The sequence below is a fragment of the Selaginella moellendorffii genome, unplaced genomic scaffold (assembly GCF_000143415.4).
Source record: "Selaginella moellendorffii unplaced genomic scaffold, v1.0 SELMOscaffold_55, whole genome shotgun sequence".
Lineage (NCBI taxonomy): Eukaryota > Viridiplantae > Streptophyta > Lycopodiopsida > Selaginellales > Selaginellaceae > Selaginella > Selaginella moellendorffii.
In genome coordinates, this window is record NW_003314316.1 from 260,120 (window position 1) to 280,061 (window position 19,942).

Sequence of the window (19,942 nt, forward strand, 5' to 3'; positions counted from 1 at the left end):
GACTTAAGGAGGTAGTAGTTGTTTTTTTGTATTATACACATGGGTTCACTCCACTAGATCCTGTATAGCCATTTCTCAAAATTATGTATTAAAGGTAAACAAGGTTGCAATCCAATGTTATTTATAGTGATTCTTATATTTCATTTGGAAGTGCATACAATTAGTTATTGTGGTGGATCTAATCCCTCAAGAGGTAAGAAAGGTTCAAGAATGGAGCTCACTTAGAGGTGATCAACATGAATTATTCAGTCTAAACTGAAAAACTAGTTGTTCCAGTCTATATTGTGAATGCTTTTGATTCCATCTCTCTTGCCAAGGTGATTAAGATTTTTTAATCATAATAGTTAATCTAGACCATCCAAACTAGACAGTTGAATTAGTATATAAATTAGAATATGCTCAAAGCCCCAACTTACTAGCATTGAATTGAGTGACCTTCCAAAAATTTGGAATTCAAGAACTTACATTTGGTATTAGAGAGGTTTTGGATTTGACTCAATTAATTCTTCATCCTGGATAATCTTGATATTAGAGAGATTTAAATATGGGATGTGTGCTTTATGTTCCTACAAAATTCTAGAGTTCATTGGATTCTAGATGGATAGATGATATTTTCTCATTTAAAAATATTGTTAAAATAAAATAATAATTATATTATATATTTAGATATTTTGTCTTTTATTTATTACTCTCAAAAGCTCTACATCCATTATTAGAAAAAATAATTTTTATTTAAAAAACTCCTGTCAAAAATGAGCTTTTATTTGCAAACTTATATATTTTAAAAACTATAATACATTTAAATATTTGTTATATATTATTTATGAATTAGCATTTTATAACAATGTTATACATAATCTTTGAAGGTAAACTAAGACAAAGACACATTATAAAATTTGATAAGAAAACTAAAATAGAATTATAAATAAAACTTGAGGATATATTGATTAAGGATTAAGCCTTTGTTTATATACAAAACTAAATAGATCAGATTCAATTTTAATTGAACAGTTTATATATTATAATAGTATAGTTAGTGTATTACTATATAAACAACTAAAAAGAATGACTTAAAAGATGATCCATGGGGTTTAAATATAAAGGGAAAGGGCCTATGAATAAGATTACATTTTTTTCCAATTGGTCAGATACTTAGAGTTTTATTTATTAAACTTTTATTACAATTGTTTTTAATGTAAAAATGTCAATTTTTCATTAAATAAACTCAAGAGTGCAATTATAGATTATAAATTTAAAAATATCCATTTAGTAAGTCACATAATGTGTATAGACTATGTGTTGTAACTTGAATGTATATGAATATCATTTATTATTTTTGAACATATAAACCATTAGAAAGAAAATAAAAAATAAACATAGTTATTAGAAACTGCCATTGTTTCATATTAAATATCAATAAATATTTATGTAAACAATGTTTCTGGGAGGAAACCAAGAAGAAACCATTCCAAAAGAGTGGCAGTATTTGTGTTTCCTAGTTCAAAATGTCCCTGAAGTTTGGCTTTCCATTGGTGATAGAAGACGGCCAAGGTAAAGAAACCAGAGTGAAAATGCTTCAGTTTTTTCTCGGAATCGAACCCTAATTCCCCATTAACCAAATTCAAAGGCCTGACCTAACTTAAACATGGCTTACTTATAACACAATATATTATACTATATAATGAGTAAAGTTAAATAATTGAAAGGTGATGGATGATAATTCTATGACTTAGTGGCACAGGCTAAGTACATGATTGAACCCCTCTTCTCAGCCAAGATTGAAGATATTTTAAGCCCTAGTTAATGGAGACAGAAAAATAATATAGGGAAATATTTATTATTCTAAAACTTAGGTCTTTACATTTTATAGTGTAAGATTTATATATGTATATTTGTGTGTGTATATGTGTATAATACTATTCTAATTATAATAATAAATGGTCCATTTGAGTATATAATTAGAGGTTTTTACCCCAATTAATATACTATCTCGAGGGGAGGTACTAACATTTGACATTGTGCTTTTTGTTCTGGATTCCTTTGTTCCCAGGTTTCCTACTATATATCTATTCTTCCTTTTTGATTTTCTTATTCTTGATTGAGGAGTGTCCTTGGAGGCTTTAGAGTTCTTCTCATTGGGCAACACTGTTTCTCCTCTTGTGTCATTTTAAGGTAAAGTTTTTAGACATGTTGTGGAGTGTGATTGTGTTAGTGTTGCTCTAGTCCTTAATATAATACTATCTTCAACTGCTGTGGGATGTCATTAAGCAGCTTCCTTTATTCCTGGTATCTTACCATCTGTTGCTAATGTAGAATGTGATCTTGACATCAACTAGATTATGCAATGGTTCTTTCGGTCACATTTAATCCTCTCTTAATCATAAAGCTCTAAATCCCAACATTGTGTGGGGAAGAGAGCAAAAGATCAATGTACATGAACTATGTAAAATCTCAAACTAGCTCTTGAATATATGTTTGCTGCTTGTCTAAAAGAAAGGCAATATCTATATGCACATGCTCTCCAATGTTTGTGGAAGAGATACCAAGATCAAAATGGCCTGGATTGCTAATGTTAGTGCTGCTCACAAGACTAAAAGTCCTTCAAAGCATAACTTTTTTTTTTGTTTGCTTAAACAAATCTGTAAGTGGATATACCTAAAATATGCTTGTATATTCTACAATATACTACCATCTAATAGTTGATATTCAATAAGATTAATCTTGTGTTTATAATTATAAACTTCCAATTGATCAATTAAATTAATAAATAGAAATAACATTATTATTAAACAAACTAAACGTTGCACAGCAAATTATTATGTATTCTTGGATGTGTTAAATAATAATTCCAAAAAATATTTTTTCATTGAGAATATCTAAAAACATCATACCAGAAGTATTGATTTGTTCTTTATATGCTGTAAGTATATTGTAGGATATTTTGAAATCCATTCTTCTAGCTGGTGAAGATGATAATAGCAACAGATATACCCACTAAGTTTCGTGATTTTACAAAACTACATAATCGAAAATCTATTTTATTTTGGGATGTGGGGTGACACCACTACAATCTCTGATGTTTGCAGCGTAGGTTCCCGGTGGTTCTTCAGCGCAACAAATGAGATCACAAACTTCAGTCGGCCGTCTGGCGTTCCAAATTCTCCAAATATGCAAACAGTGAAGGTAGAAAAAGGAAAAAAATCTCACCTTTGGATGGCCAGTAAAAAAGAAGGGGTTGCTTTTGCCATCTCCCTCTGATAAAATTCAAGACCATAATTATATAAATGCTTCACCTTTAGCAAGACCATCTGGCCATCCCATATGGCTCGACGGTGAAGCTGGGAATGAATGCGCAACTGGCTTCAATGTCCACAGTCGTCAAGGACGTGTGATTGTAGTGAGCCGACGAGTGCCATGTTGAATCCTTGAGGTTGTATGCAACCGGAGCATACCCGTACGAGGACTTACACAACTCTGTGAAAACGATAATTGTGCTCCCAACAAGCAGCGTCGAGGTATATAGCAACATCTCTCTCGGCTTCCAATTCTTGCCATACAGCTCCCCATACCGCTTGCTTGACAAAAGCTTCGCTTTTCCTTCTCGACAGTCCAGCTCCCAGATAACCACACACCCACAAGAATGCGTGACGAAGAAAATCCTGTCTTTCCACCTCCAAACTCCACAATGGGCAGTGTCGTTGGCATACTCCTTGTAGATGTAACCATTGTTGAAAGTTGGCTCACCAACGAAGTGCTTGTGACAAGACCAGGCCATGGAATCGGGATTGTAGGCCATGAGAAAGTATGGCGGGTAATCCAGGCCCGCGCTTCCAATCACGGCGCCATCGATCTTGGTATTTGCGCCGTCGTGCTCACCGATGAAGGGCACTGCCGACTTCCAAACCCGCGACTCGGAATCATACTGGCGCGCGTGATAGATCACTTCGTCGTCGTCACCATATTTATCGTAGATGAGAACCAGCTTGTAGGAACCTTTGGACGGATCAACCTGAAGATGTATCCTTTCCATGGTGTCGAGCGGACGAGAAGGGATATCGATTGGAGGCAGCCGTCTCCATTTGTTTGTCAGTGGATTTCCCACCACCAAATTCCACGCTGTGCCAGGCGCACGCCCCTCTTCTGGTAGCAATCCGCAAACCAGGCCGTGTGAAGAAGAAACTCCCATCGAGAAACATCCACGAGGCCCTGGATTCAATCCGGTAGATCTTCTTGCGCCGCTGCCCGGGTACCATACTTCTGTGTGGAAGCCGTCCTTTTGCTTGGCGCGCAAGACACAACAGACCTCGTCCCTTCCCTTCCATTGCTGGGCGAATTCCTGGGAAGCAATGGCGCTGTGCCAGGATCTACAAACGCATCGCAGCCTCCCCAGATCGTCAAGATCCACGCCCGCAAAGATCCGGAGCAAGAGATCTCGCGGTAGCCGCTCCATTCTGCCCTGATCCAGAGAGAAAATCCCAATTTTTATGCTTCTTCTCCTTCCCTTTCAGTTGCCCTAAAAGGAATGGCGAGACCTTTATAAAAATCACACTTTTGTGTTCTTGACGATGTGCTGACAATGTCGTAGCAGGCAATCGCGCGCTTGTGAATTGCCATATCCAACTTCTGCTAGACAGAGGCCGTGAGCAGGCGCTGGAGGAGCCGACGCTCGCCTGTCCGTTTCTTCCATGAGAGCTACCAAGGCGTCGTCGTTTGCCCCGGCGAAGGCTTCCTTGATCGCCGTGGACACTAAAACTCGCACCATCTATCAAACAAGCTACGTTAGAATGGAAGCGATGGAAAAAGATTTTCGTCGAGACAAACCTTTCTTAGAAACCTGTCCGCGACGAGCTCCACAACCATGACATTTTCCTGGGGAAAGCATCATCAAAACCAGTTTTTTCGAGCAAAACACGAGCAAACCTCGTTGGGAACTGGTAGCTTGGCGAGAGCAGCTCGAGCGTGGTAGAGTGTGCACACCGTAGCAGGCCCGCTGTTAGACAAAACAATAATTTCCTTTCTTAGCAGAGCTCTCGCAGCTTTTGTTTCCAAGGTTACCTGCTTCTGGCGATCTTTGTGTCGCGAGCGAAGATTGCGTATGACAAGCTGTGGCCTTCGAGACCTCGCAACAGCGTTGCCACTTTAGAAACATCAATCTCGTCCCTGCTGCGAAGCGGAAAAATGTAAATGTAGCGTCTCCACTTTGCAGAAAAAATGGGATGGAAGTCGCGGTCTACCTGCATAACATTTCTCATTTAGCAAACACAGCTCTTCAAGATAGAACTCACCTCGGACGCTGACACCGCTCGCAGGATTGTTGGCATGGCGGAGTTGACAGCAGATTTCACGTCTTCCTCTTTGCATTCTCTCATCCATGTATCTACAAACAGGATTTGGGAGAGAACAACTTAGAAAACTCTGGCGGACTGGAGTGAATTACCTTACAGAAGGAGCAAACTTGTCCACAAGCGTGAACACCTTTGTCAGTCCTCCCCGCGACTGAAACTAGAGCTTCTTTGATCTTTCCCTGTTTCTCCAGATTACTTGCTCTCTTTCCATCGACAAACCTCCCAAGTTGCTTCTCAAGAACACTGGAAATCTCTCCTTAAGCAAGCAAGCAGTGAAGAAGGGAAAACGAAAAATTCCACCTTTGGACAGTCAGGAAACCCGGTTGCTTTTGCCATCCTGCGAAAGCTGTGCCGCTGTAAGAAAGAACAATCTTAAATGTCCTCCTTTCCCACCTTCCTCCTCTCTCTTTGGAACGATCGACTATGGGAAGCGACTTATCCTCATCTTGCTGCTTGGTTTCCAAGCAGCGATCTTCAAATTTCTCCTGGAAATCCCTCTTAAATCTATCAAGATCCAGAAAAAAATGCTCACATTGTGCTCGATCCTCAGATCGCGAAGCCCGATCTGGCCATTCACAACGAGCTGATAGAACTTGAGCACGGAATCCCACGGCCGCTGCTCAAAGAACTCGTGGCAATCCCTGGAGCGACAAAAATTCTCATTCCAGCCCGACGCAGATAGCGCGCTTACCTCGCAGACCATCGTCGCTCCGCCATAGCTCTAGGAATTAGGGTTCTTTAAAAAAGTGGCTCACATGGCAATTACGCAAACACGTAGCAAGAACGAGCATACGTGGCAGATGACAAGGCGATTACGAAGCAAACACGTCAGCAAAAACGACCATACGTGGCAGCTGACAAGGACTCTTTTGCTCTTGCATACAGGCAAATTACTTTTGGGCCAAGCGTTCTTCCCGGCGAGCGATTTTCCTCTCGCGGGTGGCCTTGTTCTTGGCGCGCCTGGCCTCGAATTGATCCGTCAGGGTCTTCTCGCGGGCCTTCTCAGCCTTGAATTTGTGGATGTTCTCCATGAGCACGCGCTTGTTCTTGAAAACATTGCCCTTCACCTTCATGTACATGCTGTGGTACATATGCTTGTCGATCTTCTTCGCGTCGCGGTACTTGCGAAGGAGACGACGAAGAACTCGCATTCTTCGCAGCCAGACGATCTTGGATGGAAGCCGAGCTTCGCGAGTGCCGTGCCTCTTACCTGATCGGAGCAAAACCAGCAAAACCAGAGCGATCAATCGAGGGAAATCGAGCAAAAACGAGGAAGAACTTAGCATACCTTTGCCCGAGTGGCGACCCTTCCTCTTGGCCTCGAGCTCGCGGCGGGCGCGCGCGCGAGAGTGGATTTTCTGGGGCTTTTTTATCACCAAGCCATCCTTGACGAGCTTCCGGATGTTCTGCCCTGATTGAGCGTAACGATCAAACACGAGATAACACCCATCTTTCACTTGTTCTTACTGGAATTCGCCATGGAGATCTCGTTCACTTCATTGGGATCGAGCCACACCTTGTTCTTGCCGCACTTGAGGACCGCAGCCGCCAGGCGCTTCTGGAGAGTGAGCGCCACCATCGCTGCGAAGACCCTACTCGACCCTAAACTACGGAAACCCTAAACCATACATTCTTTATGCGCTAGATTCCCCCTTGTACGACGGTTGTCAATTTATGACCACGTGACCCAAAAGCTAATGTATGGAGCAAACCTGACCGACGACGAGCATTCCCCTGTTCAAAATCGCAGCGCATTTGGAGAGAGCTAGTTAGGGTTTAGGGTAAGGCGCAAGGGATGGAAGCTGCCGCCGCGGGGTGAATCGCGAGGAAATCTCCAGCAGCTTTGCTACTGCTGCCCTGCTGCTATTGTTGGTACTGTTCTTGGTGTTGGATCTGTCGTCGCGGCAGCGAGAAATGGATGAGAATCAGCGCTGGAATGGCACACAGCTTAATGCGTACAACACTGTGGTAGCAGCGAGTGGAATTAGGGCAGCCGGATCTGTGCCGCTGGGGGATTCCATGGCCGGGGACGACAATAATGCATCCAGCGTCACCAGGCAAAAGGTTGCTGCGGCCAAGCAGTACATTGAGAATCACTACAGGGCCAAGGCCAAGAGTTTGCAAGAACGAAGAGAAAGGTACCATCTCGCTGCTTTTTAATTTTTTAATCCAGTTCTCGTTTCAAAATCAAAGCTTTGCTTGCTAGGTCTGCGAGCTCAATCGCCGTGAATTGATTGTTTGATTGTTTGTTTATTTTTTTTCGTTAGGCGTTCTTTGCTCGAGAGAAACCTGGCAAATGCCGATGTTTCGGAAGAGGAACAGCATACACTTATCAAAGACCTTGAACGTAAGGAGACAGAGTACATGCGACGCCAGAGACATAAAATGGGCGTCGATGATTTTGAGTTGCTAACTATTATAGGGAGAGGAGCGTTTGGGGAGGTATGTTTTGGGCTTGGATCCTCTGGGTGTTCCTCACTGACTCAAGTCTTGTCTGTTCAGGTGAGACTGTGTCGACACAAAGAAAACGGCGAGATTTATGCCATGAAGAAGCTTAAGAAGTCCGAGATGCTTAGTAGAGGACAGGTAATTTGTTTTCCGTGTCCCTGCTCTACGTAACGCTAATGATCGTTTACAGGTGGAACATGTGAGAGCTGAAAGGAATTTGCTCGCGGAAGTTGATACTCACTGCATAGTGAAGCTGCACTACTCGTTTCAAGATGCCGAGTACCTATACCTCATCATGGAGTATCTACCGGGTGGTGATATGATGACGCTTCTTATGCGCAAGGACACGCTAACGGAGGACGAAGCTCGCTTCTATGTTGCGCAGAGCGTTTTGGCAATCGAGTCCATCCACAAACATAATTACATTCACAGGTGTGTTTTTTATTCGCCAGCTCTTGAAGTTCGCTGATTTTGTTTTCTGCAGGGACATTAAGCCCGACAATCTACTACTTGATAAGAACGGGCACATGAAACTTTCAGATTTTGGTCTTTGCAAGCCTCTCGATTGTAACACGCTCTCAACTTTGCACGAAAATGAGGAGGATGAGCCACGAGAACCGATGGACATAGATGAGCGCCTTGTAAGCCCATCAACCGGTAGTTCTTGGCGGAGTCAGCAAGAACAACTGTTACACTGGCAGAAGAACAGACGTATGCTGGTAATTTACAATCTATTTTTCTTACGTAAGAACAATACAGAGCTCAGTCACGTTGTAGGCCTTTTCAACGGTTGGTACACCCGATTACATTGCTCCGGAAGTGTTGCTTAAGAAGGGATATGGCATGGATTGCGACTGGTAAGAACAACTTCGTTCATTTAGTTGCTATCAAGTTTCCTTCAGGTGGTCATTAGGAGCAATCATGTTTGAGATGCTAGTTGGTTACCCTCCATTTTATTCAGATGAGCCCATGAATACCTGTCGTAAGGTAATATTTGCTTTACTCGTTTCGGTAACGTTGTATCCTTTCCTTTTCCGCAGATAGTGAACTGGAGAACACACCTGAAGTTTCCTCAAGAAGCGAGATTATCTCCAGAAGCCAAGGATCTTATTTGTAGGTTGCTGTGTGACGTTGAGCATAGGCTGGGGTCAAGAGACACAAACGAAATCAAGGCAATTATCTACCTCTACTTTTTCCAAAACCTTGTGAATGTTTTTAAACATGTCAATTTCAATCCAGGCACACCCGTTCTTTAGAGGAATCGACTGGGATCATCTTTATGAGGTCGAAGCAGCCTTTAAGCCAGAAGTAAATGGGGAACTTGACACGCAAAACTTTCAGAAGTTCGAAGAGGTTAAGTAATTGAAAGCATTTATTATCTCAAGGCTGACTTGGCAAACATTATGTACTTCTAGGCTGGAACTCAAGGTGATCTTCCCTCGAAGTCAGGACAGTGGCGCAAGGTTTGTCTGCTTGATTTCCGTGTATGGCTTTCTAGCTGACGCTCTATACTGCAGGATGTCAATTTTGTCGGGTATACATACAAGAACATTGATCTTTTCAAAGCTAAGAACTCTCCTGTTGGTAAGTTTTCTAGACACCCTACGTCCTTGCTCTAGCGATGTAGCTCATTCTTGTGTTTTTTTTTTTTCTTTTTTCCTGCAGAGCTAAGGAAGAGAAGCCAAAGTCCTTCGAGGCCGTCCATTGTCTCAATATTTGGTAACGTGACGGTTTCTATATAAACATGTCTTCTTCAACGCTTTTGTTGCAGAGAAAAACAACTCGTCAGACGAGATTAGCGACAGTGCTCCAACTGAAATGGAGGTGTCAACCATGGAAACCAGCGTTGTTCCGTCAAATCCTCCCTTACCCTGTCAACAGGCCCCGACGTTTTCATTTAGTAACGACACAAGATAGCTGTATAGAGCCCTTTCGTTTACTGGGATCCATAGGTACGGTACTCAGGTGAGGATCTATAGGAAGAAGGTAAAAAACAGGGACAAGAGAGAAAGAGAACAGGAAGGGGGGATCTTTTCCTCTCAAGTTATAGCTCGCCAGGCAGCAAAGGGAAAGGGAAGAAGTGACATAAAAAGTAATAGCTAGCTATAGCTAGAATGGCAGCTCGGGCCTTGGGCTATGCAGTGCGCGGTACCGTCTTCGTCTTCCACCACTCAATCCGTCAGCGGCACCAATAAAGCCTTTGGTTGGCACAATTACCGCAGCGATCCACAAGAAGAAGGAAAAGACTTCCAGCTTTGTATAAACTGTGGAAGCTCACAGGGACGTCAGTGGCGGAGCACTGGATCTGGAGCACAGGACAGGGAAGCGTAAAGTTTTGTGTAGCAGCGGCAACAACGAGATCGATCATCGATCAATCAATCAAGAACTAGAAGATCAAAGAGGACAGTGGGGTCAATTTGGACAGCTGCTACTACTGCTGCGTGCTGCTGCGATGATCCTACTTTTTTGGCTGCTACCACTTTTCTTTCGCGACCAACAAGCACGGCTTTTCGGACAGACTCTGTGGAGAAGAGCTGGCGTCATGGTGTGACGAGATTCATTGTAGTATGATATTTTTTTCTCTCTTATCTTCCTCTTGGGATTTCTAAAACTGTCAAGCGAGATGGCGCGAAGATTCAAATTCAAATTCAAAACGATGCCGAATATGCCGTTCACACGTGGCGGGCATCGGACGGTGTTGCCCTCGCATTCAGCGCCAAAACACTCTTCATTAAAAAAGAGCGACGTTTTCGTTGTCAAGAACCCTAGCGAGCGAGCGATCGGTGATGGCGCGATGGAGCGAATCAGGGGCGGGCGAGGCGCTGGCGCAGCAGCTGCCGCGACGTCGCCATCGATTCTTTGTCGGCGCCATGTGGTAAATAGCTCTTTTGGCCGATTTTTCAAGCTGCCGCGCTGCCGCGCTGCTGCAAGCCTGATTTCCTGCCTTTGTCGTCTCTGATCGCCTCTGATCGCCTCTCCATCGCGTCTGATCGCATCGCATTTAAGAGATTTCTTTGTTTGCACGCCCCTGGAAGCCTTAAGCCTTAAGCTCTTCCCTCTCCTCCCTTTTACATCACAGGTCGCGCATGCAGTACGACGATAATTTGGCATCTTTCTTGTAAAAAGCCATAGCTTCGATCGGTCTGTTCCTGTTTGTCTGATGGATCTGGTGCGCTCTGGCATCGCCCTCTCTCTGTGCTGCCAGTTTTCACATAGCTATGTGACTTATGTTGCCTGCAAGGAAATATTCTAACTTCTAAGCTGATGATCCTGATCACCTCTTTGCGGTACACTAGCGCCCCCAGTAGTCCAATCATCCTTGCTAGCGATTCGCACGGATCATAATTCTCGCCTTGCACTTCTCCCTTTATTGCTGCCTGAGTGAGAGCCAACTTGGTAGCTCTCTCTAACCATACCTTTTCCAGAGCCAAGGAAAAGTAGTTTGTTCTAGTTGGACTGGGCTTCTGTCTGGCCGGCTGGCTGGAACTGGTTCCTTTCTTCTATCCTTTAAGCTCTCGTTTCGCACCGTTTGGTTCTTTTGTCTAGCTCCTCATTTCTGAAAAAAAGATCGTATATTTCCTCCATCGTGTCTGAATGGGACGTGAAACAGTGTAGTCGATAGAAGAAGAGATGGAAAAAAGTACATCTTGGTTTCATGGTCCCCGCACTCGCCATTAGTGGTGATGGCTTGCTGTTGAAACTACAGAAGGACTGACTTGATTCGAAGCTTGTGTATGTTTTAAATTCCTCTGGTGCCAGGACGTTTCTTTTCTCTAAATGTGATAGGCAGATCAAGACGTTCTTCTCGACTCCAATTTAGCCGATCCAGTTCCTTGCAAGTTGCAAGCATATATGATGCTTTCTCACTATAGAGTTTTCTCTTACGGGACGGCCCAACCTGCAAGACTGCTCCAGTTGTGAGTATATATAGGTGTATCTTTTTCTGCGAGAACGATTTTTAATCCCTTCACAATTGTGCAGCGGAAAATTCCGAAAGACGAGAGGAATGTGTCAACTATATTCCCAGAAAACCAGATGTCAAGCGTGCTGCCGCGGCTCAGCTGGTGAGGGAGGGGATCGCCATGTTTAGACATGAGTGATGAACGGAGACAACTGGAACGTACAGTTGAATCTTCATCAAAGGCACACGAATCTGAGAGCAGCAAGACGAGGAAACCCCAAGGAGGAGGACAGGGACGAGGAGAAGGAGGAGAAGAAGAAGCCGAGCAATTGGAAACAGCCAAGACATCGTCACTGCGAGTCCGATCGACAAGAACATCGCCAAGTCAAACGACGAAAGCACGGACAACCAAGTCTGGTGGAAAGGATCGGCACAGTAAAGTCAATACAGCTAGAGGCCCGAGGGACAGGCGAGTGAGGCTGTCCGTTTCTACGGCAATCCAGTTCTACGACATCCAGGATAGGCTCGGCTATGATCAGCCCAGCAAGGCTATAGAGTGGCTCCTCAAGAAAGCAAAGCCGGCTATCGACGAGCTCAACCAGCTCCCACCGGCTCCGCTCTCAATTGGACGTGCAAGCTCGATAACCCCATCCAAGGACGAGAATTCTCAATCCACAAGTCAAGCGCAGGCTGGTTTCACTTCCACTACCGCTGCCGCCGCTGGAGAAACTTTCAATCCGTATCACTTCCAGCCAGAGCAATCGTCTTCCGCTTTAGCAGCACGGCAGGAGAGTCATGCGTGGAAGCTCGAACAATTTCGCCATGCTCACGACTCGAGAGAAGATTCCAGGCTGAAGGCACGGGAACGAAAGCCGAGCTCGAGTAGCGCGCACGCAACGGAAGAATCACATCACCAACATCAGCACCACGAACAACTTACTTCTTTCCTTCATCAAAGCACCGTGTTTGACACGACGCCATCGTACACCTACAACAACAGCACTAGCAGCAGCAGCAGCAGCAGCAACATCATCAACACTCCAATGCGCTCGTCCTTCACGCAGCTTCTCCAGTCGCCACTCCCCAACCCGCTGCAAAGCTTCATCCAGAGCTCGTCGCATCATCAGCTCCTTCAGAACCAGTTCCTCAACACGCTGCAGGGGCTCTATCTCCCGGCTCCATCTCTAGGCCCGCTTCATCACTCGTTCCAGCAAGAGATCGCCGAGGCTGCCGCAACATCACAGCTGGGAGGAGGAACAGGTTCACTCCATTCTTTTCACCATCATAACTCTCCTCTTGTCCAGGTTCCAAGCGGCAGTCACGGCTCTCTCGTAAACCAGCAGTGGCCATCGCCGGGAGTGATGAATCCACTCCAAGTTTCATATGGTCGGGGCAGCTTGCTCTCCAGTCTCACTACTTCGGCAGCTTTCACCTCCGACATCGTCTCCTCCCGGCAACGCAAACAAGTCGACATGGACTATAGCCTCTCCTCGAGGCCGGCCATGGCTTCGTCTCCTCGAGTTTATAGTTTGGTACCAGCGCGGATTCAAGGCCTGGACGATGACGACGACATGGATCAACAACAACGACGGCAGTCACAAACCGAGAACTGAATCAAGAAAAATGGGGGAAAACGAGAGATAAGTGATTCCTTTTTTTTTCGATTCGCTTGGTTCTGTTTTTTCTGGGGAAATGTGCTTCCCCTGTTTACAGGAAGATTATAAAAACTCGAGAAAAAAGAACGAAAAAAAGAATAGAGAAAGAGTTCCACTAGTTTGTCCTTCCAGGACAAAAGCGAAGAGAAGAAAAAAGCTCACCGTGTCATTGATTGGGGGAGAGAGACAAAGATGTACAAAGTGAGACAAGGTGTACGGAGGCAATAAAAAAGAAAGAAAGAGGGGTTCTATGTACGGCCTTCTCTTCGAAGAGATCTCTAAGAGAAAGGAGGAAACGAGGAAACCAGGGAGAGACAAGGAAAAGAAAAATGGAGAACGAACAACAAAACTGGCGCAACCATTCCGTTCTCTAGGTTCTTTCTTCTTCGCTTCAGTCTCTTTTTTCTTTTTTTTTCGGTGAAGGAGGTTACCTGGCATTACGTCCATAGGCAAGAGCGTGGTGATTTGCAGTAACTCCTCCTCCTGGTTGCTGGTGATACATTCGTAGCCTCGAGGGTGATGAGACATTCTTGTTGCCTGTTACTAGCAATGTGGCTTTGTCCGGCGGCGATGACGGAGGTTGTGTGGAGGCAAAGGACATGAAGCTTCCACCGCCGCTACTGTTGGTGGCGGTGGCGCTGGTGTTGCTATCCTCGCTATACACTCCAGGGCTCTCCTCTGGCAACACAAACAGAGGCCTCGTCAGCTTTGTGCGTTTGTTGTTGCCACTTTGTCTCTATGTACTTCAAACGGGCTTACCAAAAAGCGTCTTGATTGATGGCCTTTTGGACTTTCCTTTCTTCCGCAGCTCCGCTGTGTCGAGCAATTGCGAGGGAGTAAGAAACTGGAAGAGATAAAAGAGGTGACATTGACGTACCAACACCGGGCAATTGCGAGTCTTGGATGATCTCGAAGTTCTTGTACGTGTAGCCAACAAAGTTGACGTCCTTGGAAGGAAGCATCTAAAGAATCGAGGAAGTAAATAACACTTTGTAGCTTTGCCGAATGATTCAACGCGAAGTACTTACCTTTCTCCATGGGCCAGCCTTGGAAGACGACTGTGTTTGGCCGATGGCCTACAAGACAAAAACTTACGTGAGACGTTTTAACTCTAGCTTCGAGATGCTCACCTCTTCAAACTTTTCGAAGTTTTGTGTGTCCAGCTCATTGTTAACCTCGGGCTTGAACGCGGCCTCCATTTCGTAAAGCTTATCCCACTCAACGCCTTTGAACCAGGAATGCGACTGCAATTTACCACCGACAGCTATAAGGAACCTACGCGCCTATGAAACAGAAAAAGAAGACGCACCTTAATCTCGTGTGTTCCTTTTGTTCCAAGTCGTTGGTCGACACCGCAAAGCAAACGACTCATCAAATCCCGTGCCTCGACAGACAACTTAGCCTCGTCGGGAAATTTCAGGTGCGTTCTCCAGTTTACAATCTATGACAACAAGACCATTAGAAATCCTTCCATGCTCTACAAAATCATCTACCTTTCTGCAGGTGAACATGGGCTCGTCCGAATAGAATGGCGGGAATCCCACTAGCATTTCATACAAAATGGCTCCCAGCGACCACCTGAACAAACCAGAAACAAGTATTATAAGAATTTTAAAATGCGCACGAACTTAGTACCAATCACACTCCATGCCATATCCTTTTTTTAATAAAACTTCAGGTGCAATATAGTCTGGAGTTCCCACAGTTGAGTATGCCTGGAATCCAGGCACACGACAAGTCAGAACTTTCACCATATAGACAAGACTATTAGGATTTCCTTACCAGCATGCGTCTGTTTCTTTGCCAGTGTTGAAGTTGCTCCTGCTGAGTACGTCTCGGTGCGGGACTAGAGGTGCGCCTATTAGCGTCCAAACCATCTCTTTGATTCTTGTCTGTGGAAAGGTCGTTTTCCCGTAGCATGGGAAAGTTGCTGCAATCCAGCGGCTTGCAGAGACCAAAGTCAGAAAGCTTGAGATGGCCATTCTTATCGAGGAGTAGATTGTCAGGCTTGATATCCCTGCCGACGGAATCGTGTCAGCAAAAGCACAATCAAAAGACAATAGAAGTTGAAGTAACACCTGTGAATGTATTTGTGCTTGTGAATGGACTCAATAGCTAGAACCGCTTCCGCAATGTAAAACTTCGCTTCGTTCTCTGTCAGCGTATCCTTCCGCATCAAGAGTGTCATCATATCACCGCCAGGAAGATACTCCATGATCAGATAAAGGTATTCGTCGTCTTGGAAAGAACAGTACAGCTTAACTATGTAGTTACTGTCGACTTCAGCGAGGAGATTTCTCTCTGCCTTCACATGCTCGACCTGGAATATTAAAATCGTAAGCACTTGAATATGTTGGTAAAAAGCAAAGATCATACCTGGCCCCTTCGCAGCATCTCCGATTTCTTGAGTTTTTTCATGGCATAGACATATCCTGTTGATTTCTCTCTGCAGAGCCGGACCTGCATTCACAGATTTGTACACTAGCTTACAAACCAATCCATGCGAAAAAGCCAATGCACTTACTTCTCCAAAAGCTCCTCTGCCAATTATCGTCAAAAGCTCAAAGTCGTCCACTCCCATCTTACGTCTCTGCAGCCTCATATACTCCGTCTCCTTCTTCTCCCAGTCTTTGATTAGGTGGTTCTGCTCCTCGGGAGAAACATTTGCATCCTGGAGCTTTCTTTCGAGCACCCATCGCCTAAACCAATCAGAAGGAAAGCAAAAAGGTATAGAAAAACCCAGAAGAAAGTACACAGAAAAATTTTTTCAAGCACACGAACACCACCATACCTCTCCTTACGTTCCTCGAGATTCTTCAATTGCGATTTGTAGTGGTTCTCGATGTACTGCTTGGCAGCCGCGACCTTTTGCTTGGTAACATTCGATGGGGCTTCTTCCATCACTGCCGGCTTTGGAATGCTCTCGGCGGCACCATTTTTGCCATACTTGCCCAAAACTAAAGGCTTGGATTTCTCTACCTTGGGCTGAGCATGGAAGCGGCTAAACCACCCCTTACCCCCTTCCATTCTTTCCCGATCGACACCTGGGCTAGCTAAAGACCTGTTCTTCCCAATCCCTGATATTTAGCCTTACTTTGACTAGATCGATCGCTCCCAAGAACGCCAGAGCAATGGGGATCGTTCCCCGGCAGCCACGCCGATACATTTGCAATCCCCTACTGGATCGCCACAGTATCGGCAATCCGACAATTCGTTGCCGCCATAGCCTGCCTCCCGCACAACGAAATTTCCCACAGATCGGGCGGCGCCAAGACGAGACCGACACGCTAGAATGCCGGCACGATCGCCCTCAGCTCCACCGCGCACAGCGCTCCAAAACGCGTTCCCCCGTACACATCACTGCCCGGAATGCGTGCCACTGGAATCCGCGAGCGCAATCCAATGCTACAGTGCCGATCGAGCGATCGCCGGCGAAGAGGAAGGAAAGAATCGAGAAACCCTAGCTCTAGGACGCCGCGCCAGGGGAGGCCTTGACGCTCCAACAAAAGAGAAGCAACGAAGAATACGTGGTGTTTTACCGGGTTTGCGTTCGTACGGACGAGCGTACCAGCGTGGCAGCATCGCGGCCGTCGGTGCTGCCACCCACGTACCGCGTGACGCCGGCAATGAAGGAGCATTTACGTGGTAGAGCTGCCGTCGATCAGCGCGATCCAGCGGCGGCAATTGGTCCAAGTGTTACGAATTTTCTTGGTGTTTAGAAATCGCTTTGGATTATATTTCTCGATATTTACACTTAGGTGTTCCCAATCCCATGGAGAAATCTTTGCGGCGCAAGTTCTTGTGGATTGTCTCATTGTTTCTACTGATTTTACTTTGGATCGGCTACCCAAGTGATAGATGCGTGCTCAATTTCTCCACTGGGGCGGTCAACTTTAGCAAAACGCATCAAGAAAGAGTGAGATTTCAGGTGGATCTTTGGAGCGAGACCTTGCATGGAGTGATGAACAAGAGCACCAATCTAGATCTCGATTCACTCTCTTATGCTCCTCACATCCAAGATTGCAAAAGGTCTGGGCAATTGCATGCTAAGTTAGATGGTCGTGGAGAGAATGGGAAATGGCCCCCTTGGAGCCTGTCCCAGGGATCAAACCTTGATAGCAGCGAGGTGGAGATTATAATGGATCAAATGTTCTACATCAACAAAACAGTTCCCAGTCTCAATATTCCTTGGGTATATAAATCTATTGATTTGTTCTTAAAATGATATAACTTTGGAACTTTCTTTTTCCTAGATTCTTGGTGGTGATGAGGAGAATCTCCCATTGACAAGGCTTGTCCAGCATGATTTGTGGCTGAATCAACACCCCAAAGATTGCAGCAACGCAAGGTTTCTTATGGCGGACTGGTTTAGCGAGAAAGCACCCAACTCCATCGGCGTTGGCTCGGAGCTTGTGTACCTCTCGGCTATGTTCTCGATGGCTGTCATGCAAAAGAGGGTCTTGGTGACCAAGGCGTATCACGGTGCAAATCACTCGGGATGTTTGGGTATAATATCATTTCATCTTGAGGTTGAGAATCTTGTTTGTGATCTTATAGGATTCGATCATACAAGATGGTCTTGTTATTTCGTTCCTGAGGCTTCGAGTGAATGCATTGCCCGGGCTTTGGAGCTTTCTTCGCGAAAGGAATCTTGGGATCAAGGCCTTCTTATAGATTTTGATTATAATCATGGATGGTTTGTTCCAAGGTTCGTAGTATTTTAAAGTCGCTTCTACAATGTTTTCCTCTTTCCTGCTGTGAAGGTTGTGGGGCGAGCCTTGGAAAAGAATCCAACCATCTGTGGAACTCAATGGGATTCTCATGCAAGATGTTAATGGTAACAACGAAAGAAGGTGGTGGAGGGCTCAGGTTTACTAACAACTTAAAATTTCATTAATTTATACTAAAAGTATGTTTCAGGTGTTTCGATATCTCATGCGTTTCCCGAGCGAGTATCTTTGCAATCTACTAAACGTAGCCCGGAATGAGGCATTTGGAGAGGCAGCAGCAAGATTGATACTAAAGAATTATCCACAAGGCAATTGGAACTCTAACAATCATAGCTCTCATAGTGAGAGTCCCATGGAAGCAAATGTTTGGAGCAGCTATGGACCATGGATTCCACGGCCTTTAGTGAGCATTCACGTGAGGCAAGGAGATAAAAACATCGATATGGAAGTCCACCCCTTTAAAGACTACATGAAACTCGCCACCAGGCTGCGTAAGAAATTCCCACATATAACTGGTGTGTGGCTTTCAACAGAAATGCAGGTAAAAAGTCCCTATCGGATTTTTTTTTTTTCATTTTGTTTTTCTAGAGTGTAATTGACGAAAGCAGGGAGTATGAAGGATGGAACTTTTTCTTCACAGATATAAAGAGACAAGTTGGAGGAATACGCATGGCCGAGTACATGGCTTCACTGGGAAAGAGGAAAAATTTTGAGAATAGTTATGTCAATCTCTTGATGGCTGCTGACTGTGATTTCTTTGTGGGGGTTTTGGGGTCAACTTGGAGCTATGCCATTGACTGCTTGAGGATGACCAGCGGAAAAGTCAAGGCTGGCTTCCTCACGGTCAACCCCGTAAATATGTTTCTGCGCTAATTCAAAGAAGAAAACCAAGAGAAAAAACAATCCCACTCACAAGAGCTTCTTCAATAGGGCTAGCCCAGGGATGATTACTGGGAAAGTTGTTCGCTTCCAATCCTGTGTGAGAGAGGCTGTCAGGAGAAAAGTTCGCCAGCTATGATCTTGCTACAGCAGCTATGATAGTTCGCCAGTTCTCGATTGCCATAGCAAGATCAATAACCAAAGCTCAAAAATATAAAGCATAAACTTAGTTATAGAATATTAACACTAGGAAAGCCATCCTGTTCCTGGATAGCTTCCATCCTGTGAACAGTCTCCTCAACATTCTTATTGATTTGTGACTGTTAGTGACTATACTGGCCCTGGTGTGTGGAGCAAAAGAAGACGTCTGGGTGCGTCTTGCGTGCCATTTCCATGGTGGATCGATGATTAAAACTCGCTTGAGGCCGCAAGCGCACTGTGCATGTCTAGCTGCGATGACTGCATTGCCAAAAACGCAGAATCCCATGGGGCCTGCCGGGACTGCGTGGTGGCCTGAAGGTCGGATCAAAGCAAATCCAACTGGGGGCCTTGGACCACACACACTCATCTGGAAAAGAACGAAGAAAAAACATTCTCAGGAAGGAGTTATGCAAAAGAGCCTTTGGATTAGTAGGGAAGTCGACCACCACTGCAAGCACGGATTCTTCGTATGTCTTTCAAGCATTGTTAAAAGCTTGTAGGAAGTATAAGGGAACTTGAAACTGTTTGCAAATACTGTGGAAGTCTACTAAGTGGGACCACTTCTTTCAATGAAGATGAGACTACGGCCTTTGCCATGGCCAATATGCACACAACACCACATCAATATATGTCAATTCTAAACCATTCATTTATCTACAATATAAATATCTATAATAATAAGGAGTTGTTAAACTTTTTGGGCTGTCAAATTGACTGTAGGGTAATCTGGTAAATATCACTTTTTTACTGTAATGAGTGTGTGACACGGCCCAAGTTGGGGGA

General features: G+C 44.8%; 6 protein-coding genes across 8 annotated transcripts; 2 read left to right on the top strand and 4 right to left on the bottom strand.

Annotated features, from left to right (window-relative positions):
• Positions 1-3,022: 3,022 nt before the first annotated feature.
• On the bottom strand, positions 3,023-4,491 carry LOC112350908. The gene is made up of 2 exons (XM_024687947.1): positions 3,208-4,491; positions 3,023-3,145 (listed from the first exon to the last, which is right to left on the bottom strand). Exon 1 carries the CDS (start codon positions 4,448-4,450, stop codon positions 3,296-3,298), a length of 1,155 nt encoding a protein of 384 aa, XP_024543715.1. The 5' UTR covers positions 4,451-4,491; the 3' UTR covers positions 3,023-3,145; positions 3,208-3,295.
• On the bottom strand, positions 3,256-6,071 carry LOC9662101 (tRNA pseudouridine synthase A). The gene is made up of 9 exons (XM_024687948.1): positions 6,037-6,071; positions 5,878-5,986; positions 5,646-5,830; positions 5,443-5,588; positions 5,286-5,377; positions 5,056-5,234; positions 4,921-4,990; positions 4,822-4,869; positions 3,256-4,762 (listed from the first exon to the last, which is right to left on the bottom strand). Exons 1-9 carry the CDS (start codon positions 6,060-6,062, stop codon positions 4,544-4,546), a joined length of 1,074 nt encoding a protein of 357 aa, XP_024543716.1. The 5' UTR covers positions 6,063-6,071; the 3' UTR covers positions 3,256-4,543.
• A 122-nt stretch (positions 6,072-6,193) lies between these two features.
• On the bottom strand, positions 6,194-6,965 carry LOC9662102 (60S ribosomal protein L19-2). Its single transcript, XM_002982816.2, has 3 exons — positions 6,813-6,965; positions 6,634-6,756; positions 6,194-6,555 (listed from the first exon to the last, which is right to left on the bottom strand). The coding sequence occupies exons 1-3, from the start codon at positions 6,922-6,924 to the stop codon at positions 6,236-6,238; spliced, it is 555 nt and encodes a 184-aa protein (XP_002982862.1). The 5' UTR covers positions 6,925-6,965; the 3' UTR covers positions 6,194-6,235.
• Positions 6,966-7,057: 92 nt separating this feature from the next.
• LOC9662103 (serine/threonine-protein kinase tricorner) lies at positions 7,058-10,457 on the top strand. Of its 2 annotated transcripts, XM_024687944.1 has the most exons (13): positions 7,058-7,483; positions 7,613-7,787; positions 7,848-7,931; positions 7,984-8,225; positions 8,278-8,512; positions 8,571-8,650; positions 8,696-8,780; positions 8,834-8,965; positions 9,033-9,146; positions 9,209-9,256; positions 9,311-9,377; positions 9,459-9,512; positions 9,565-10,457. In XM_024687944.1, exons 1-13 carry the CDS (start codon positions 7,260-7,262, stop codon positions 9,708-9,710), a joined length of 1,686 nt encoding a protein of 561 aa, XP_024543712.1. In that variant the 5' UTR covers positions 7,058-7,259; the 3' UTR covers positions 9,711-10,457. The 2 variants fall into 2 exon arrangements, with proteins under 2 accessions (XP_024543712.1, XP_024543711.1); XM_024687943.1 differs by having other exon boundaries at positions 7,613-7,931.
• A 1,027-nt stretch (positions 10,458-11,484) lies between these two features.
• LOC112350907 (transcription factor TCP2-like) lies at positions 11,485-13,604 on the top strand. Of its 2 annotated transcripts, XM_024687946.1 has the most exons (3): positions 11,485-11,710; positions 11,775-12,954; positions 12,999-13,604. In XM_024687946.1, the coding sequence occupies exons 2-3, from the start codon at positions 11,886-11,888 to the stop codon at positions 13,175-13,177; spliced, it is 1,248 nt and encodes a 415-aa protein (XP_024543714.1). In that variant the 5' UTR covers positions 11,485-11,710; positions 11,775-11,885; the 3' UTR covers positions 13,178-13,604. The 2 variants fall into 2 exon arrangements, with proteins under 2 accessions (XP_024543714.1, XP_024543713.1); XM_024687945.1 differs by having other exon boundaries at positions 11,494-11,710; positions 11,775-13,604.
• On the bottom strand, positions 13,327-16,817 carry LOC9661916 (serine/threonine-protein kinase tricorner). Its single transcript, XM_002982817.2, has 13 exons — positions 16,141-16,817; positions 15,874-16,048; positions 15,726-15,809; positions 15,428-15,669; positions 15,132-15,366; positions 14,985-15,064; positions 14,843-14,927; positions 14,659-14,790; positions 14,480-14,593; positions 14,378-14,425; positions 14,227-14,311; positions 14,109-14,162; positions 13,327-14,027 (listed from the first exon to the last, which is right to left on the bottom strand). Exons 1-13 carry the CDS (start codon positions 16,374-16,376, stop codon positions 13,777-13,779), a joined length of 1,821 nt encoding a protein of 606 aa, XP_002982863.2. The 5' UTR covers positions 16,377-16,817; the 3' UTR covers positions 13,327-13,776.
• Between the last annotated feature and the right edge of the window lie 3,125 nt (positions 16,818-19,942).